The sequence below is a fragment of the Schistocerca gregaria genome, chromosome 2, assembly GCF_023897955.1.
Source record: "Schistocerca gregaria isolate iqSchGreg1 chromosome 2, iqSchGreg1.2, whole genome shotgun sequence".
Taxonomy (NCBI): domain Eukaryota; kingdom Metazoa; phylum Arthropoda; class Insecta; order Orthoptera; family Acrididae; genus Schistocerca; species Schistocerca gregaria.
The window spans coordinates 682,952,604-682,971,566 of NC_064921.1; the positions used below are offsets into that span (position 1 = coordinate 682,952,604).

Below are 18,963 nucleotides of genomic sequence, written 5' to 3' on the forward strand. Positions count from 1 at the left end.
TAGACAAATGTAATGTATTGCGAATACATAGAAAGAAGGATACTTTATTGTATGATTATATTATAGTGGAACAAACACTGGAAGCAGTTACTTTTGAAAAATATCTGGGAGTATGCATATGGGTACGATTTGAAGTGGAATGATCATATAAAATTTATTGTTTGTAAGGTGAGTGCCAGGTTGAGAGTCATTGGGAGGGTCCTTAGAAAATGGAGTCCATCAACAAAGGAGGTGGCTTACAAAACACTCGTTCAACCTATACTTGAGTATTGCTCATCTGTGTGGGATCCATACCAGGTCGAGTTGACAGAGGAGATAGAGAAGATCCAAAGAAGAGCTGCGCGTTTCGTCACAGGGTTATTTGGTAAGCGTTACGGAGATGTCTAGCAAACTCAAGTGGCAGACTTTGCAAGACAGGCGCTCTGCATCGTTTTGTAACTTGCTGTCCAGCTTTCGAGAGGGTGCGTTTCTGGATGAGGTATCGCATATATTGCTTCCCCCTGCTTATACCTCCCTAGGAGATTACGAATGTAAATTTAGAGACATTCGAGCGCGCACGGAGGCTTTCCAGCAGTCATTCTTCCCGCAAACCATACACGAGTGGAACAGGAAAAGGGGGTAATGACAGTGGCAGGTAAAGTGCCCTCCGCCACACACCGTTGGGTTGCTTGCGGAGTACAAATGTAAATGTAGATGCATATATTTATCCGTCTTCCAACTCTGACTCTCCTCTTCTTCTCCCTTCCTTCCTAGGGCTCCCTGTCCTTTCCCTTCCCATCTGTTGTTTCCTGCCTCCTCCCCCCTGTCTGTCTCACTCCTCCTTTCCCAGCGTTTTCGCTCCTTCCTGAATGACCATCTTCCCCACCTCCCCATGTCCCATCCCTTGGTGTGTTACTGTCTCCCCCCTTCTGCCCCTACCTTCGCCCCCTCCCCTCCCTTCTCTTTCCCACATCTCTGGTCTCCCATCCCTTAGCATTTGCTTCCAGTGTTACACCAGTTTCTATCCGTCGTGGAATGGTGCTCACCATATGTATTACGTAAGTGCAGTATGTTTCAAGTGTCGTCGTCACATGTGGCTTTCACACTGCGAATGATGTTTTCTACCATGCTCTTAGTGCTGCCAGTGTTTTTGTACTACGTCTTGTCGACTGTGATTTTCCTTATATGTGGATTCCATGCCAATGTGCCTTGTTAAACTACTCCTTTTTGTGTATTTCAACCCCAATTGTTTCCCCTTATCATTTGTCCACGTCAGCTTTTATCCCCATATTATTTGTTTTTAACGTTTCCCCTTGGCTAGTTTATACACTCTTGGCTGAAGAGCAGCGAATTGTGCCGCTGCCAGCCTATCGCTGCCCACATTGGGCAGTGGTATGAAATAACAATAAAGAAAAACTAATTTGACGATGCCTTCTATTCTACTGAAGTCTAATGATTTTTAACACTTTTGTCACTTGATAATGGCGTAAGGCCGAAACCTAGATTGGGGGATTAAAACCTGCTGTAAGTCAAATGTCGGTTATATCTTTCACAAAGTCTAATCAAATTGCGTGGCTATGGGGTATCGTCTCGGTTGTGCGACTGTATTCGTGATTTTCTATCAGAAAAGTCAATGTTCGTAGTAACTGTCGGAAACCCGCAGATTAAAACGGAAATAATATCTGGTGTTCCCCAAGTAAGTGTTGTGGGTCCTCTGCTGTTCCTCATCTGTATAAACGATTTAGGAGACAATCATAGATTGTTTACCGTCTTGTATAGTCGTCAGATGATCAAAAGCAATTGCAAAATGGTTTAGCCAGGATATCTGTATGGTGCGCAAAGTGGAAATTGACTCCAAATAATGAAAAGTGTTAAGTGATCAATATGAGTACTAAAAGCAACCCCTACATTTCGGATATACGTTAAATCACACAAACCCAATGGCTGTCAATTCAGCTAACTACTTAGGGATTACAATTACGAATAACTTAAACTGGAATGATCATTTAGGTAATGTTGCGGGGAAAGCAAACCAAAGACTGTGATTTATTGGCAGCACACTTCGAAAATGCAACATGTCTACTAAGGAGACCGCTTGCACTGCTCTTCTCCGTCCTCTTCTAGAGTACTGCTGTGCGGTATGGGGTCCACATCACTTAGGATTGACAGATATACAGAGGGCATCGGAAAAGTCCAAAGAAGGGCAGCTCGTTTTGTATTATCGCGAAATAGGGGAGAGAGTCCACAGATATGATATGTGACGGCAATAATTATAACAAAAGTGTTTTTCATTGCTGTAGGACCTTTTCATAAAATATTAGTCATTAACTTTGTGACTTACATAAGTTGAAATCATGATCATACTAAAATAAGAGAAATCAGAGCTCGAACGGAAAGATTTTCCTGTTCGTTATTCCCGAGCGCTTTACGAGAGTGGAACGATAGAGAAATAACTTAAAAGTGATGCGATGAACCCTCTGGCACTTAACTGTGAATTCCAGAGTAATCACGTAGATGTAGATGTAGATTAGCGAAGGATAAGTTCTTTCTCCTTCTTCCGCGTCTTCCCGAAGTGGTAAAGCGTTGGGAAGAGTATGGAGCTATGTTTTCTCCCTACTTCTTTATCCTCTTTATCGAGCGACTGGAATAGTCAGCGGTTCCTGCATCTATCTCAAGCTCAGTTTTTAATGAGATCTTTGCTTATTTGTTTGTTTCTTCGGACACAAATTCTGTGGAACTGCATACAATCACGCGCGCCTAGTTACGAAGTGCTTTCCCTGCACTTATGGTTCACAGATGCTCTGTTTCCCTGCCACGTAGTAACGAGACAGCATGGAGAACGCTCGAAGTGTGCAAGTTGCCGGGCTACATTCAACTGAGGCAGCCATCCTTTTGGGCAACTGGATGGAATAATCGAGCGCTCATGACATAAATGCGTTTATGCCCTTATTTTGCAAAATCTCTGCGCATAAAAAGACACTATTTCTGTCGCTAAAATGGTTCTCTTAATGATTGCGTATTTTAATAACCTACTTGAAGAAAAAAAGTGATTCAAATTCTGAATAAACATACGAATGTTAGTAGTATGGCGACTACATGTCCTAAAAAGAATTCAGGCTCCTTGTTAAGGCATTTGTGGTTTTGCTATGCAGGTACCGGAACGTACTGTGCCACAGAGACCTGTGGTTAAACAACATGCTGTTCGCGGAAGACGCCAAGGGAGAGCTGTCGGTGCGGTTCGTGGACTTCCAGACGCTGCACCTGGAGCCTCCAGCACACGACGTCTTGCTCTTCCTCCATCTGAACACGACGCGTGAACTGCGGCAGACCCACGGGCGGAAGCTGCTGGAGCTGTACCACCAGTCACTGGCCGACGTACTTCGTCAGCACGACCTCAACGTAGACTCCGTCCTTCCCCTGCACATCTTCCTGCAGTCCTGCGACGACTCCAAGCCTGTGGCAATTATTATCACCATCTACATTTTGCAAGCTCTCTTGCTGCCTCTACAACAGGTACAGATTATTCTTACTACTGAGCTACTGCACATACTTAAATCATGGGTATTCAACAAGAAAACGGAGTTAAGAAAACTCCGTCCACAGGCCCTGTAGGGCTCATCCGTTCCGACAGGTTGCCCTGTCATCCTCTGATAATTGCGTCATTGCATCCAGTTAACATGGGTGTAGGATCAGCACACAGCTCTCTTGGCCGTTGTCACTTTTCGTGACCTGGACCCGCCACTACACGATCAGGTAGTTCGTCAATTAACATCACGAGACTGACTGCACCCCAGTGCAGTTCTCGCACTCAGGAAAATCCCTGGTAGTACCGGAAACAGAGCCTGGTAGTCAGTCGCTTTCACCACTCAGCTGTCAATGGGGATACTCCTAAATCTTTCATGTCGTCATCACTGTGCGTGAGGCACTCAGCGTTCTGGCCCTTTAAGTTGCGTGCCTTAGGCTAGGATTACCACCATCCTCATCGTCATGAGTAAAACTGCCTACCACGTTCGCTGTGTGTGCCTCTGTAGCTACACACTGGGCCAGAGTTTATTAACCATTGGTAGCATCCCATCATATAGAGGATAGGGTCTTCAATTGGGAAAAAAGAATATGATAAAAGAGTTCACTCAGCTGGAGGAGTTCGAAGTAGAGCACAAATTTTCCCGGGTGTCTAGTAGTAGATGTTGCAACACCTCCACTCGACATTACTCCCAAAACCATAGTGATGTGAAGTGGTTGCAACAGTCTGACATTTCGTGTGGGCGTTGCAGTTAGACTTGCACACATCGCTAAAGTTCTGTCCACTTTTCTTACGTCTTCTATACCTGTGTCCCTCTCACAGAAGATCCCACATGGTCATAGCCTTCCTCAATTCACACTGTTGCTTAGAGCGACGCTCAACCGCAGAACTGGTGCTACCCCTCTGTGCCACGCCGTTCTCGAATCCTAGCCGGGAAACACAACTCTTCCTTTTAAGGGTGTGCTGTAGGCAGCCAACTGGAGACGAGAAAATGTATTTCTCTGTCGTTTCATGTGATCACCCACGCACACAGCACTTGATCCCGACACAATATGCATTTCTAAGTTCGGTTTCAGCCATGTTGCACCAAATTACTTTTTCTGCAACGGTCAGTTAGCCATACATATCACTATCTACGGTTAAATTTTATTATTTTCAAATTGAATATTGTGCCCTTTCACCAAGTTACCTTCCATAAAATTGCTCTCCAAGGTTCAAAATGGTTCAAATGGCTCTGTGCACTATGGGACTTAACTTCTGAGGTCAACAGTCCCCTAGAACATAGAACTCCTTAAACCTAACTAACCTAAGGACATCACACATATCCATGCCCGAGGCAGGATTCGAAGCTGCGACCGTAGCGATCGCGCGGTTCCAGACTGCAGCGCCTAGAACCGCCACCCCGGCCGGCTGCTCTTCAAGAGCTATGAGCTCTTTGTGACACTAATATCATGAACACTAGTCACAGATCTTATGCATGGCAAACGTGACAGTTGGTGGCATTTGCGTCTCCAGAACAATGGTTGTAATTAAACGTGTAGTTATCTACATCTACATCCATACTCCGCAAGCCACCTGACGGTGTGTGGAGGAGGGTACCCTGAGTACCTCTATCGGTTCTCCCTTCTATTCCATTCTCTTATTGTTCGTGGAAAGAAGGATTGTCGATATTCCTCTGTGTGGGCTCTAATATCTCTGATTTTATCCTCATGGTCTCTTCGCGAGATATACGTAGGAGGGAGCGATATACTGCTTGACTCCTCGGTGAAGGTATGTTCTCGAAACTTCAACATAAGCTCGTACCGAGCTACTGAGCGTCTCTCCTGCAAAGTCTTCCACTGGAGTTTATCTATCATCTCCGTAACGCTTTCGAGATTACTAAATGATCCTGTAACGAAGAGCGCTGTTCTCCGTTGGATCTTCTCTATCTCTTCTATCAACCCTATCTGGTACGGATCCCACACTGCTGAGCAGTATTCAAGCAGTGGACGAAGACCTGTAACCTACTTCCTTTGTTTTCGTAATGCATTTCCTTAGGATTCTTCCACGGAATCGCAGTCTGGCACCTGCTTTACCGACGATCAACTTTATATGATCATTCCATTTTAAATCACTCCTAATGCGTACTCCCAGATAATTTATGGAATTAACTGCTTCCAGTTGCGGACCTGCTATTTTGTAGCTAAATTATAAGGGATCTATCTTTCTATGTATTCGCAGCACATTACACTTGTCTACATTGAGATTCAATTGCCATTCCCTGCACCATGCGTCAATTCGCTGCAGATCCTCCTGCATTTCAGTACAATTTTCCATTGTTACAACCTTTTGATGAACCACAGCATCATCCGCAAAAAACCTCAGTGAACTTCCGATGTCATCCACAAGGTCATTTGTGTATATTGTGAATAGTAACGGTCCTACGACACTCCCCTGCGGCACATCTGAAATCACTCTTACTTCGGAAGACTCCTCTCCATTGAGAATGACATGCTGCGTTCTGTTATCTAGGAACTCTTCAATCCAGTCACACAATTGGTCTGATAGTCCATATGCTCTTATTTTGTTCATTAAACGACAGTGGGGAACTGTGTCAAATGCCTTGCGGAAGTCAAGAAACACGGCATCTACCTGTGAACCCGTGTCTATGGCACTCTGAGTCCCGTGGACGAATAGCGCGAGCTGGGTTTTACACGACCGTCTTTTTCGAAACCCATGCTGATTCCTACAGAGTAGATTTCTAGTCTCCAGACCAGTCATTATACTCGAACATAATACGTGTTCCAAAATTCTACAACTGATCGACGTTAGAGATATAGGTCTATAGTTCTGCACATCTGTTCGACGTCTCTTCTTGAAAACGGGGATGGCCTGTGCCTTTTTCCAATCCTTTGGAACGCTTCGCTCTTTTAGCGACCTATGGTACACCGCTGCAAGAAGGGCGGCAAGTTCCTTCGCGTACTCTGTGTAAAATCGAACTGGTATCCCATCATGTCCAGCGGCCTTTCCTCTTTTGAGCGATTTTAATTGTTTCTCTATCCCTCTGTCATCTATTTCGATATCTACCACTTTGTCATCTGAGCGACAATCTAGAGAAGGAACTACAGTGCAGGCTTCCTCTGTGAAACAGCTTTGGAAAAAGACATTTAGTATTTCACTCTTTAGTCTGTCATCCTCTGTTTTAGTACCATTTTGGTCACAGAGTGTCTGGACATTTTGTTTTAATCCACCTACCGCTTTGACATAAGACCAAAATTTCATAGGATTTTCTGCCAAGTCAGTACATAGAACTTTACTTTCGAATTCATTGAACGCCTCTCGCATAGCCCTCCTCACACAACATTTCGCTTCGCGTAATTTTTATTTGTCTGCAAGGCTTTGGCTATGTTTATGTTTGCTGTGAAGTTCCCTTTGCTTCCGCAGCAGTTTTCTAACTTGGTTGTCGTAGCACGGTGGCTCTTTTCCATCTCTTACGATCTAGCTTGGCACATACTCATCTAACGCATATTGTACGATGGTTTTGAACTTTGTCCACTGATCCTCAACACTATCTGTAGTTGAGAAAAAACTTTTGTGTTGAGCCGTCAGGTACTCCGAAATCTGATTTTTGTCATTTTTACTAAACAGAAAAATCTTCCTACCTTTTTTAGTATTTCTATTTACGGCTGAAATCATCGATGCAGTAACCGCTTTATGATCGCCGATTCCCTGTTCTGCCTTAACTGTTTCGAATAGTTCGGGTATGTTTGTCACCAGAAGGTCTAATATGTTATCGCCACGAGTCGGCTATCTGTTTAACTGCTCAAGGTAGTTTTCAGATAAAGCACTTAAAAAAAACTTTCACTGGATTCTTTGCCCCTGCCACCCGTTATGTACGTTTGAGTCTCCCAGTCTACATCCGCCAAATTAAAATCTCCACCCAGAACTATTACATGGTTGGGAAATAGACTCGAAATATTTTCTAAATTATCCTTCAGGTGCTCAGCCACAACAACTGCTGAACCAGGGGGCCTATAGAGACATCCAATTACCATGTCTGAGCCTGCTTTAACCGTGACCTTCACCCAAATTATTTCACAATTCCGATCTCCGTCAATTTCCTTCGATACTATTGCACTTCTTATCGCTATAAACACACCTCCCCCTTCTCTGTCCAGCCTGTCTCTGCGGTATATATTCCAATCTGAGTTTAGGATTTCATTACTGTTTACATCTGGTTTCAGCCAACTTTCTGTCCCTAGTACCATGTGGGCATTATGACCGTTTATTAATGAGAGCAGTTCTGGGACCTTTCTATAGACGCTCCTACAGTTTACTATTAGCACATTAATATTGTTACTCCCTGTTGCGATTTGCCTACTCCTACCTTGCCGCGTCTCAGGAGGCATCTTGTCGGGCCTAGGGAGGGAATTCTCTAATCTAAAAAACCCACACGTGCACTCCATGCGTACTCCGCTACCCTTGTAGCCGCTTCCTGCGTGTAGTGCACGCCTGACCTATTCAGGGGGACCCTACATGTCTCCACCCAATAGCGGAGGTCGAGAAATTTGCACACCAGATCTCCGCAGAATCGTCTGGGCCTCTGGTTTAAGCCTTCTACTCGGCTCCAAACCAGAGGACCGTGATCGGTTCTAGGAACGATACTACAAATAGTTAGCTCAGATTCCACCCCGCGAGCGAGGCTTTCCGCCTTCATCAACTCCGGCAACCGCCTGTACAAACGGAGGATGACCTCTGAACCCAGACGGCAGGAGTCATTGGTGCCGACATGAGCAACAATTTGCAGTCGGGTGCACCCAGTGCTCTCTATCGCCGCCAGCAGGGCCTCCTCCACATCTCGAATGAGACCCCCTGACAAGCAGACAGAGTGAACACTGGCCTTCTTCCCCGACCTTTCCGCTATTTCCCTAAGGGGCTCCATCACCCGCCTAACGTTGGAGCTCCCAATAACTAATAAACCCCTCCCCCAGTGTGCCTCCTCGGACCTTGCTGAAGGAGCAGCCACATGTCCACTCACAGGCAGAGCGGGAGACGCCACACGGCCAGCCTCCACATTGAGCCTCCGCCTCGTGCGCCGCGAACGATGCTGAACCTTCCACTCCCCTTGGGTCGAGAGGGAGACCCAACCGCGCCCGGTACCCGCGAAGATGTCTCGACAGCAGGGACAGTGGGTGAAGCATGTCACACCTGGGGTGTACCTTGCGACGCACCAGACTCCCCACTGCCGCTACACTCCGAGGCAGCAGCCTGAAGACGGCTGATCACGGCCATCAACACGCTCAGCTGTTCGCGAACAGTGGCCAGCTCCTCCTGCGTCCGTACACAGCAGCCACACATCCTATCCATCCTAAGAAATCAATTCACTGTAGAGAGTTAATCAACTTTTAACTAGACTGCTAATTCACTAAAGGCGGCTGATAGTTGACTAAACTGTGGTTACTAGACACTTCGTGTAGAAAACAATGAAAATAGCACTACCTGTCTCTGGACTGTATTCAAAACAAACACTAGCGCTACTGGCAGTATGGCTGACTAAGGGGACTTTCTCTGACTGTATTCAAAACAAACACGAAATCTATGGAACACAATTACTAGAACTCGACAATTAAAGCTTCCAATAGCAAAAACACACGGAAGAAGAAGTGACAAATAAGAAAAATATAGTTAATACTTAAATTAGCGTAGCTCGCTGCACAGCAGGCGTGAAGCAGACGGCAGTTACGACGATGTATATTTGATGTATCGCACAGTTTATCTAAGCTAGTAGTTGTACAGCACATTTTTAGTGGATAATTCGTTTCGTTGGAGTCGTGAACCAAACATTAACAATTTTGTTCTTTGGAAACGACCTGAGACGCTCTGTAGATGCACTATTTTAAAGTCTTTGGCCCCACAAAATATTTCGCACTCACGTTTCACTATCTTTGTATCTCAAGTGGTGAAGCAAAAGGAAAGACCTTGAAGCTAGTAGGACGGAATGGATAGTATCTTGTAAAGACATTAGAAGATGAACGTTAACGAAAGTAGAACAAGAATAATGGAAAATACTCAGATTAAATTAGGCGATATTGAGGGAATTGGATTAGGAAATAAGACACTGAAAGCAGTAGATGATTTACTGCTTCTCCAGCAAAATAACTGACTATGCTCCAAATGGAGAGGATATAAAATGCAGACGGAAAACTAGCAAGAAAAACATTTCCGAAAAAGAGGAATTTGAAAACATCTCATATCAATCTAAGTATTAGCAAAACTTTTCTGCAACTGTTACTATGGAGTAGGGCCTTGCATACAAGTGAATATGGGCAATAAGGGATTCAACCAGGAAGGAAACAGAGGCTTTTCAGATGTGATGCTGAATACTAGATGGGTAGATCGAATAACTAATTGGGAGGTACTGAATCGAACTGAGAAGAACACAAATATATTTCAGAACTTCACTAAAAGGAAGGACCCGTTCATAGTACCGGGAGATAGGACATATCTTAAGGCATCAAGGAATCGCCAGTCTGGCAACGGAAGGAAGTCTGTGTGTGTGTCTAGGAGGGGAGTGGCAGGACTAGTAATTGTAGAGAGCGACTAAGGCTTGAATACAGTAAGCAGGTCTAAACGGATGTGGGTTGAAGAAGCTATGGAGAAGTGAAGAGGCTTGTACAGGATAGACCAGACCAGTCTCCAGACTGAAGGCCACGACACCAACAAGGTGCCCTATACAGGTACAGTCATAGAATCTGTCCGGTTTCTGAACGAAACGGGCTCGCGATCTATGATAAGTACTTTATTCGCCCTAATTTATTTTTAATATCTTTCTATGGAACCATATTGCAAAAGATCCTTATTCCTGTAAATTTCCTCGCTACCCACTTTAATTGGAAACTATACCTACTGTTTGAGGAATTTCTTCCTCGGTTTTAAGTCACTATTTAATGCAATTTTTGTTGATAAAAGATTTTTCGCTTGTGTCGGTCTACATGTGATATGTCAGCTGCGTCGTCCGTTCAGTGTAACCTTGATTGCAGCACAGAGGTATCTTCCTGTTCTACCATTGGTAAAGGAAAAGCGAGGCTGTGATCTACCTAAAAACTTGTTTAATCACGGTAATTCTGTGCTGGTGTACCTGTTGAAAGTGGTGTGCACTTGCCTTCCTCCAAACTTTGTGAACTGACTGATCAAGTGAGCTGCAGGAAAACCCCTGGTGTAATGTGGAATCCGAAGTCATGCCACTAATGACATTCCACATTAAGCGTTTTCGGAGAAGTGAACTATATCAACAACAAAAAAAGACTGGATATTAAAATCCAACCTTTTCCAGTCTGATGCACACTCTTTGAACGGCCAAGTAGTTTTAAAGCCTATTAAGAAGTTAGTCACTTTCTTTCTTCTCTCAATTACGTTAGCCATATCATTGTGTGTATTAGTAACTAAATCTGAGGATAATTATCTTTCGGTGTTGTCATCTTCAGTCATCTTAATGACTGCCTTGCTGCGGCTCTGCACGCTAGTATGCCGCCCTCTTCACATGTGCATAAGAACTACTTACTACGTTCAAGCTTCTATGCTATCCATCTACAAATTTCTCCTCCCACACTTCCGTCCATTATCAAACTGACATTTGTTATGCCTCAGGACATTTACTATCGATCAGCCCCTTCTTTTAGCATCACATTCCAAAAGCTTCCATTTTTGCTTGCCTCAACCATTTATTGCCCCCGTTTAAACTCCATATACGGATAGACTTCGGAAGAACACCTAAAAAACAGCCTTCTTAACTCTTAAACTTATATTGAGAGTTAATAAATTTTTCCTTTTCGGAAATGCTTTTCTTGCAATCACCATTTCCCTTTTAAATCCTCTCAGCTTCAGCTACCGGCGGCTGTTTCGTCGCCCGATAACAAAACTCTTCTTCTCCTCTCAGTGCCTCGTTGCGAAATCTAATGTTTTTATCAGTTTCTGATTCATTTCGACTGCATTCAATTACCCTTGTTTTAATTGTGTTGATGTTCATCTAATAATCTCTTTTCAGGATACTACACATTCCGTTTAACTGGTCTTCCAAGTCCTTCGCCGTCTCTGACAGAATTACAGTGTCATTGGGTTACCTCAAAGCTTTCGTTTCTTCTCCGTGAACTGTAATTCCCTTTTGAATTATCTGTCTACCGTGTTCAGTAACTGGTATTTTCCTGTACACTATTTTCCTAAATAGCAATATTAGTAGCAACCTTCATTACTGAGTCTATTTGATTTTAATTCTGAGAGGCTATTTTGTTACTTGCTTCATTGCTTTTGAGTGTGCTTTAAAGATAACGCCATAATGTACAATGTTAATTCACTCTGTTTTACTAATTTCCAACATTCTAGAAAGGATGAGGTCAGCAACTGTATGGTTTACCAATTATGCAATACTTTGCAGAGAACTGTCCATGTTGCAAGTATTAATTTTCTTTATTACTTAATAACTAGCTCCGAGCCTAAGCTTATTACCGAATAATCCAATAAGGTATGCAGTAACGTACATTCCGACAGCCACAAGAAGGTTCATTGCACTTAAACACATCTTTAGTACATAGCAGCATATGGCTGAACTTCATTCACCTAACTTTAGGTGAATGAAGTTCAGTCCTGTTCTATTTTGTGTTTACCTACAATGCACAATCATGTGGTATCATAATTTAGTTTATTTCATAGCCTATTGTATGCTTCGATAATGAGTTTAGGCTCGAAACCAGTCGTCAAGTAATACACAGGATCAATTTTGCAACTTCGACGTCACTCTGTCTTATAGGACGAGCTTTCTTTTCAATAGATTCCGCTTTTTGGATCCATTATTAGTCTCTCAGATATAACAAATTTCTAATCTGCCTTTTCCCTTCCTCGCTATTCATATGTCTAAGAAACATAGTTTGTTACTAATGTTATTGTAGTCTTCTTTGTCCAGGGCGTATGGAGACGGTTATGAGTAATGTGGATGTATCATGCTTGTTCCGCAGGATGCTGACTTGGAGAGTTTCTTGTTGGACCGTACGACTCTGACGAAGGCCGCGTACGAGCGCGACGAACGCTACCGCTCGAGGATGACAGAGGCCATGGAGGAGCTGGTGGAGACCTGCCTCCTGCCCCGTCTACGGGAACACCATCGATGACCACCCAGCCGTAGTTTTCTCTAACGCACTACAGAAGATATATCTCAGACTCTACTTGCATGAATGCAAACATTTCTTCCTTTCCCATGTTTTTCAAATATTGCTTCTTGTATTTGACTAAGATTTCACCCATGGCTTCGCCCATGTACGCTCATGTCACATATATATTCGACACATATATATTTTACACCATACGCTCCCGGAGAGGATGTTAACTTTTTTGTAGTATTCAGCCGAAAGCCATGATCTTAGGTCCCGAAGTATACAGCCGAAAACGTTGGCACGCTGCCATCCTCACTCTCGCGACCTGGTTGACGCGCTAGACAGCACGAGTAAGAGACAAAAGGTATACTTTTAAAGTATTTCCAGAAGCTTAATACAGGGATAAAATAACAATTAATTGTCTTAGAACATTTTTACGATCACCTCCTTCTCATCCCCATCTCTACGGGAAGTAGAGGTGACTCACTCCCACTTACACCAAAAATAAGACATGTATATAACAAATCTGGTCACATTGCTCTATGTGTCTATGCGCTGAGCTTTTGTGTCACCCTTTTTTGTCCCTAACCTCAACTCTTGTGATGCTATAGGGATCTTACCATCGGTTTTTTTTTCTTTTTGCAAGAGCTACATGAGCCAAGGCTTGTTTCAAATTTCTACAAGCATTACTGGTTGGTATGTCGCTGTCTTTGCATCCCACCCCCATCTATACTCACACACACAGAGCAGAAGAACCACAGTGGGTGCCCACATGACGGAACATGCTAGTTATGGTTTCACCAAAGTAATTAGGAAAAATTTTAAATTCTGCCCTTATCTTCCTTACCCATTCTTTTTCTCTCTCCCCTCTTTCACTTCCTTGATAGCGCCTTGTCCCTATTCCATCTGCTTACTCACACCCTGTCCTCATCCCATCTTGCCTCCTCACAGACTGTACCTATTCGCTCTGCTTCCTCACAACCTGCCCCTCTTCCGCCTTTCCTCCTGAAAACCTGCCTCTATTACGTCCGTCTTCCCACACCCCCTCTCACTTCCACCTGCCTTCTCACACTCTCTCTATCATCTGCCTCATCACTCCCTCTTCCTTCCCATCTGCCCAATACTTCTCCATTTTCTACGTGCCTCCTACAACACCCCCTCTTCTCCCTCCTCCAATCCTCCCCCTGCATCCACCTTGCCCACCTCCTCCTCCCTCTATCTCTCTCTCTCTCTCTCTCTCTCTCTCTCTCTCTCTGTTCATCTCCTCTTTCAAACTTTCTCGGCCTGTCTCCTCCTTCCCTTTCTAGCTGTCCATCTCCTCATCCCCCTCTGATCATCTCCTCCTTCCACATGTCTCAGTCCATATCCTGCCTCACACTAACTCTCTGTAAATTTTCTCCTCCTACCTGTCTGTGACCATCCTATATGTCACCCTATTCCCAACACCTACTCTCACCCCAATGAGAGGTACATGGTTTTTTCCCCAAAGTTCTCCTTTCCAGATAGTGACTATTATGTGTTCCAAATCCTCGCATTCATGCGTTAGGGGGGGGGTTTCTTTGACTAGTAAACAAAGCGTCCTCAGTCTCAGATTCGAACCCTGTCACCGTTTAAATTTTGAAAAAAGAAAATCATTAGCAATGGTGATCGAAGACACCTCCTCATTCTGCCACTGGCCGTGTCAAAGAGGGGGTAGGAGCAGACGGAAATCGTCAGTCTGCCTTTAGCAGTGGAGCAGCTGGAACCTGTTTAAGTTCCGGTTGCGAAGCGCTCGAGGAAGAGGCGTTGTTTACACCAGTGGTGTAAACTTCTCTAATGAGTACGTAAAACCGAAAGCATTCGAAACTGAACGCTTGCTGAGAGATGCTGTGCATATTAGATTCAGGGATCTCATTGAAATTCACTTATCAATCGTGAGCAGCACTGTTCATGTCAAGATGGTCGACGACGCAACATGTCATCCTACTATAGAAGCCACCTAACGAGGATTCCGGTTTCGACACACTAATGGTCATATTAGCGACGTTCATGTACGGCTAGCAGCTTGGATTTTTCAATTGATTATTAATCAATTCCTCTTAAATCATTTAGTCACAATTAATTACTTATTAATTACAACTTCTTTAATGTCCTCTTGGTCAGGCAAAAGCATGGAAATCTAGCAAATCGTTAAATCTTACACTCTATATTTACATACTGTACAGCTTACCCATTGTGTGGTATTAATCGATCCTAGGTTGGTACAATTTCAAGTCTACAATGTTCCGTATACCTAATAGTTTTCCAGAGCTTGGATACTCTAAGCAATAAGCATTTGTGTGAGGTATACCAATGACTTTATATGGTCCATTATAAACAAATTTAAATTTAGAGATTTCATTGTCTATCTCGCTCGATTTCTCATGATCTTTTACAAGTATTAAGTCTCCGATTGAAAACATAGCAAAACGCGCTTTAGCTTCATGACGACGTATGCGAGCATTGGCTTTTAGCTTCATTACTTCTCGCAAACGATCTTTTTTCACACCAATACTAATGTCAATCCGTGGAGGGAATTTGATTATCTCTTCCACTAAACTTTTACTTCTGTCATCCAACAGGATTTCCTCTGGAGGAAATCCCGTAGATTCATGTCTCAAGGTGTTCATAATTCTCTCAAATACTGCTACATATTTGTCCCAAGCCCTATAGTTGTGATGGCAATAGGTACGGCAAAGTCAGCCTCGTCTTTGTTCGTGTGTTACGTTTCACACACCGTCTACAATACTTTCCAATTCACTTTCTACACTATTGTCAATGTCGAGATTCCTCACGTTATAGTAGTTCAAATTCATACCTACGTCAATGGCTTCCGGCCAGTTAACAATGTGGATAGGCTGGTATTGCCTATGCACACCATCTCCTACCTCGTCAAAACTAACTACTATTGTTTTATCTTGTGACGTACATATCAAAGTTTTGGTTTCGCAATTAATCACTGCACAGTACTTTAATAGCCAATCTAACCTGATAATTACTTCCGTAATTAAGTCTGGCACGATGACAAACTCTTGTTCAAATCGTGCCCCACATATCTCGAAGTTGACAAAAATCTGTTTTGTGACCGGTTTACTGGCCTTCCCAGTAGCACCGATAATTTTCACTCCTGTTACTGGCATAACTACGATACCAGGTCTGTCTTTCAGTAACTGAAATATTTTCCCAGATACAGCACTCAATTCTGCACCGGTGTCAATCAACACGTTTAGTTGTAGGCAGTGCATATTAACAGACACTTCTATCTGTCTACACTTGTCCTCGACTGTTTCTTTATTTTCCCACAGTAAATCCTCGTCTATATCCAGGTCATTTCAGAAAAAAACCATCCGCCTTTGATCCTAAATCCGGCTTATCTGGCGGCTTTTTCAGCCTCTGATCACATACAGTTTTTTTCCACACGTTTGTCCTGAGGCTTAGTCTGTAGCTTCGCCTCCAATACCGAAACGTTTTCCTGTAACTCGTCAACTAGTGAGTGTTGCTTTGCTATCAATGCACTAATTGTCAACTTCGTTGATTCCTCTTTGGTCAGATTGATCTCATCTGCGTATCTACCTGGAGGAATGTACCCAGTAGTATCTGCAATTACTTCCTCTGGATCTGCTCAACCCACACTGCTACCGTCTGACCGTATAACGTCAGCTCTAAATTCATACACGCTGTAACCTACGTGCTTTTCTACCAATCGTGTCCGTCTATCACTAAAATTTTCGTAATCTTTCTCCTTAATACTCTCACAGTGTTTAAACTGGAGGTTTGCGTCGGATGGGTTGGCTACTTCTACCACTATAACTTTCGGCGGTTAGGGCCAGAACTTTCCGTTACTACTTTAACATTCAACTCCTGCGGGACGAAACACGACGAATCTTGCTCGTGCTCCCCATTAACATCAACTATTTCTGATAAAGTCTGCCGGTTAGGGCCAGAACTTTCTATCACTTCACAAATACTATCTCCCTGTGGGACGAGACGCGGCAAATCCTGCCCGCGCTCCCCATAAACACTTCTCCCGTTCAGGCCCCTATAATCTCTTAGTTCGTCGTATAAGCGACCGAACTGCCTTAACCAGACCTCATCCCTCTCTGCATCCCCTCGCTCGATGACGGACGTGTTATCCGACATCTGATTTTCTCTCAACAATTGCGAATCATTCTTAAACTCAATCTCCACTTCCGCTGTGGGTGTTACAACTGCCAGTTTATAATCGATTTCCAGAACACCACTTACACTGTTCTCACTGACAGTGAATGTATTTTCTGCTGCCGTGTCTACAGCTGATCTACCAGTTGTGGGCGCACTCCTTTCTCCTAACACTGGCACACTCTCCCGCCGTTGATTATTCCATACGGAATTTTCATAATGACGACACCTGGGTTTTCTCCTGTTATTGGGCCGCCAAAATTTCTCCACGCCCGGTCGGCCCCTCACCGCCGCGGCTAATGGTTTCCCTGTCTCATCCCAGCAGATATGCTCCCCAGATGTTGCTGAGGCGGCTTATCACACCCTCTGGCATTATTACTATTCTGCGAAGCCCGTACCACGTCAGTATGATTCTGGTTTCCGTCATTCCTGTTATTATTTGCATTGTACCGATTGTTATTACGGTCCGAACCATTATTGTTATTGCTGCCATGGTTGCGGTATGCATTATTCCCATGGTTATCGTTGTTGTGGTTGTTGTGGTACCCGTTGTTGTTACCACGGACTCTACCACTGTCGCGATGATTGCGCCAATTGTCCTCGTCCTCAACTCTTTCCAGGAAATCATTGATTGTCTAATAATGGCTTTCTACGTAGCGTTTTGTATCATCTGGAAGCTTCCCGTACAGTTCCCAGACTATTTCGGATACCGTGCGGCGATCACGCAAATATTCCAACTTGCGGATCCAGCCCTCACAAAACTCCTTCATCGAGGCACGCGAAAGGCTTCGATACGACAAATTCGCGCCAGACAGTTTGTTGTTTTTGCTCTGACCAGTATTCAGCCAGAAACAAATTTTTAAACTTGTCAAAAGTCAGGATCGTGATGTTGAGTTTAAAGCCCCAACGCTTTGCATCACTAGCCAACACGTCAATAACCGCATTAATTTTTCTCTCATTAGTCCATGAGCTGGGTAGAACTCTTTCACAATTTTTAATAAAATCCGTCGCGTGCAGACCGCCTTTTTTCAAGGGGTCGAACCGCTCCTCTTTCGTCAACAATTCCGAACTGTGTGCACAGATTCGCACATGGCTCTGTTTTTCGTCAAGTTTGTTTTATAATTCCAAAACTCTCGTAATTACTTGGCAAGTGGTTGTCACAAGCGTTTCCACTTCCCTCTTTTTCTCTTCGCAGGTATTAGCCTGCTTCCTTACTTTAGTATCTACTTCGGACACTAAAGCCTTTAAAGTTTCCACCTCCTTTTGATCCTCTTTTTTCACTAATTGAATTTGTTCCGTCACCTTATTCTCGATGATCGGAGCATCTGCTTCTCCTACATTTTTCTCGATTCTGCTAATTTCGGAAAAAAGACGAGTATTTATGCTCGCAATTTCCGCCTGAACGCCTATCATTTCCTGTTTAAGATTACCGATTTCGGTATTAATTACAACGATATCTTCTTTGATTTTGTCAACTTTTGTGTTAACAACTTCATCATTGTTGTGAACAACATTAATAGCTTTGTTCTGATTGTCTAGCTTCCTGTCAATTTTTTCAGACTGAGCTTCTTGCTTGGCAGACTGAGCTTCTTGCTTGGCAGACTGAGCTTCAATTTCTGCCGATTGACTCTTGATTTCATTAATCAAAACATTCAATAAATTAGTAAATTCCCGGAAACTACCGGTTTTACTCCCGTAGCAGGTTCCGCTATATATGTTCCCCCGTATTCGTCATCAAGGGGTACAGATTTGACTTTCGCTTCCGATTCCGAAACATTTTCTAAAGTTTGGAATTCCATTTCCGCTCTTTGTTGCGTTTCGGCGGTCGCGTCTTTCATGCTAGCCGCCTGTCCCTGAACACTGGGTACCGCGATGCGCGTTTCCCACTGTTCGACCGATTGTTCCGTATCCAAGACTTCCAAATTCTGGTAATTATTGCCTTCCCTCATTTTACAAATTTTCAATGTGTTGTTGTTATTGTGATCTTCAGTCCTGAGACTGGTTTGATGCAGCTCTCCATGCTACACTATCCTGTGCAAGCTTCTTCATCTCCCAGAACCCACTGCAACCCACATCCTTCTGAATCTGCTTATAAATGACAAATCTCAAATCTAATTAGTATTCCTCAGACTAATACTCTCGCTGACGTATCGACCATTTCGT

General features: G+C 43.7%; 1 protein-coding gene across 1 annotated transcript in view; it reads left to right on the forward strand.

The window, feature by feature from the left end:
• The window catches only part of LOC126334752 (uncharacterized), a 32,650-nt gene extending 19,406 nt beyond the window's left edge, over positions 1–13,244 (forward strand). The window contains exons 2-3 of the mRNA XM_049997320.1: positions 3,132–3,492; positions 12,490–13,244. Of these exons, the coding sequence (XP_049853277.1) occupies positions 3,132–3,492; positions 12,490–12,642 (514 nt within the window). The 3' untranslated portion in view covers positions 12,643–13,244. The remainder of the gene's footprint in view (positions 1–3,131; positions 3,493–12,489) is intronic.
• The last annotated feature ends 5,719 nt before the right edge of the window (positions 13,245–18,963 follow it).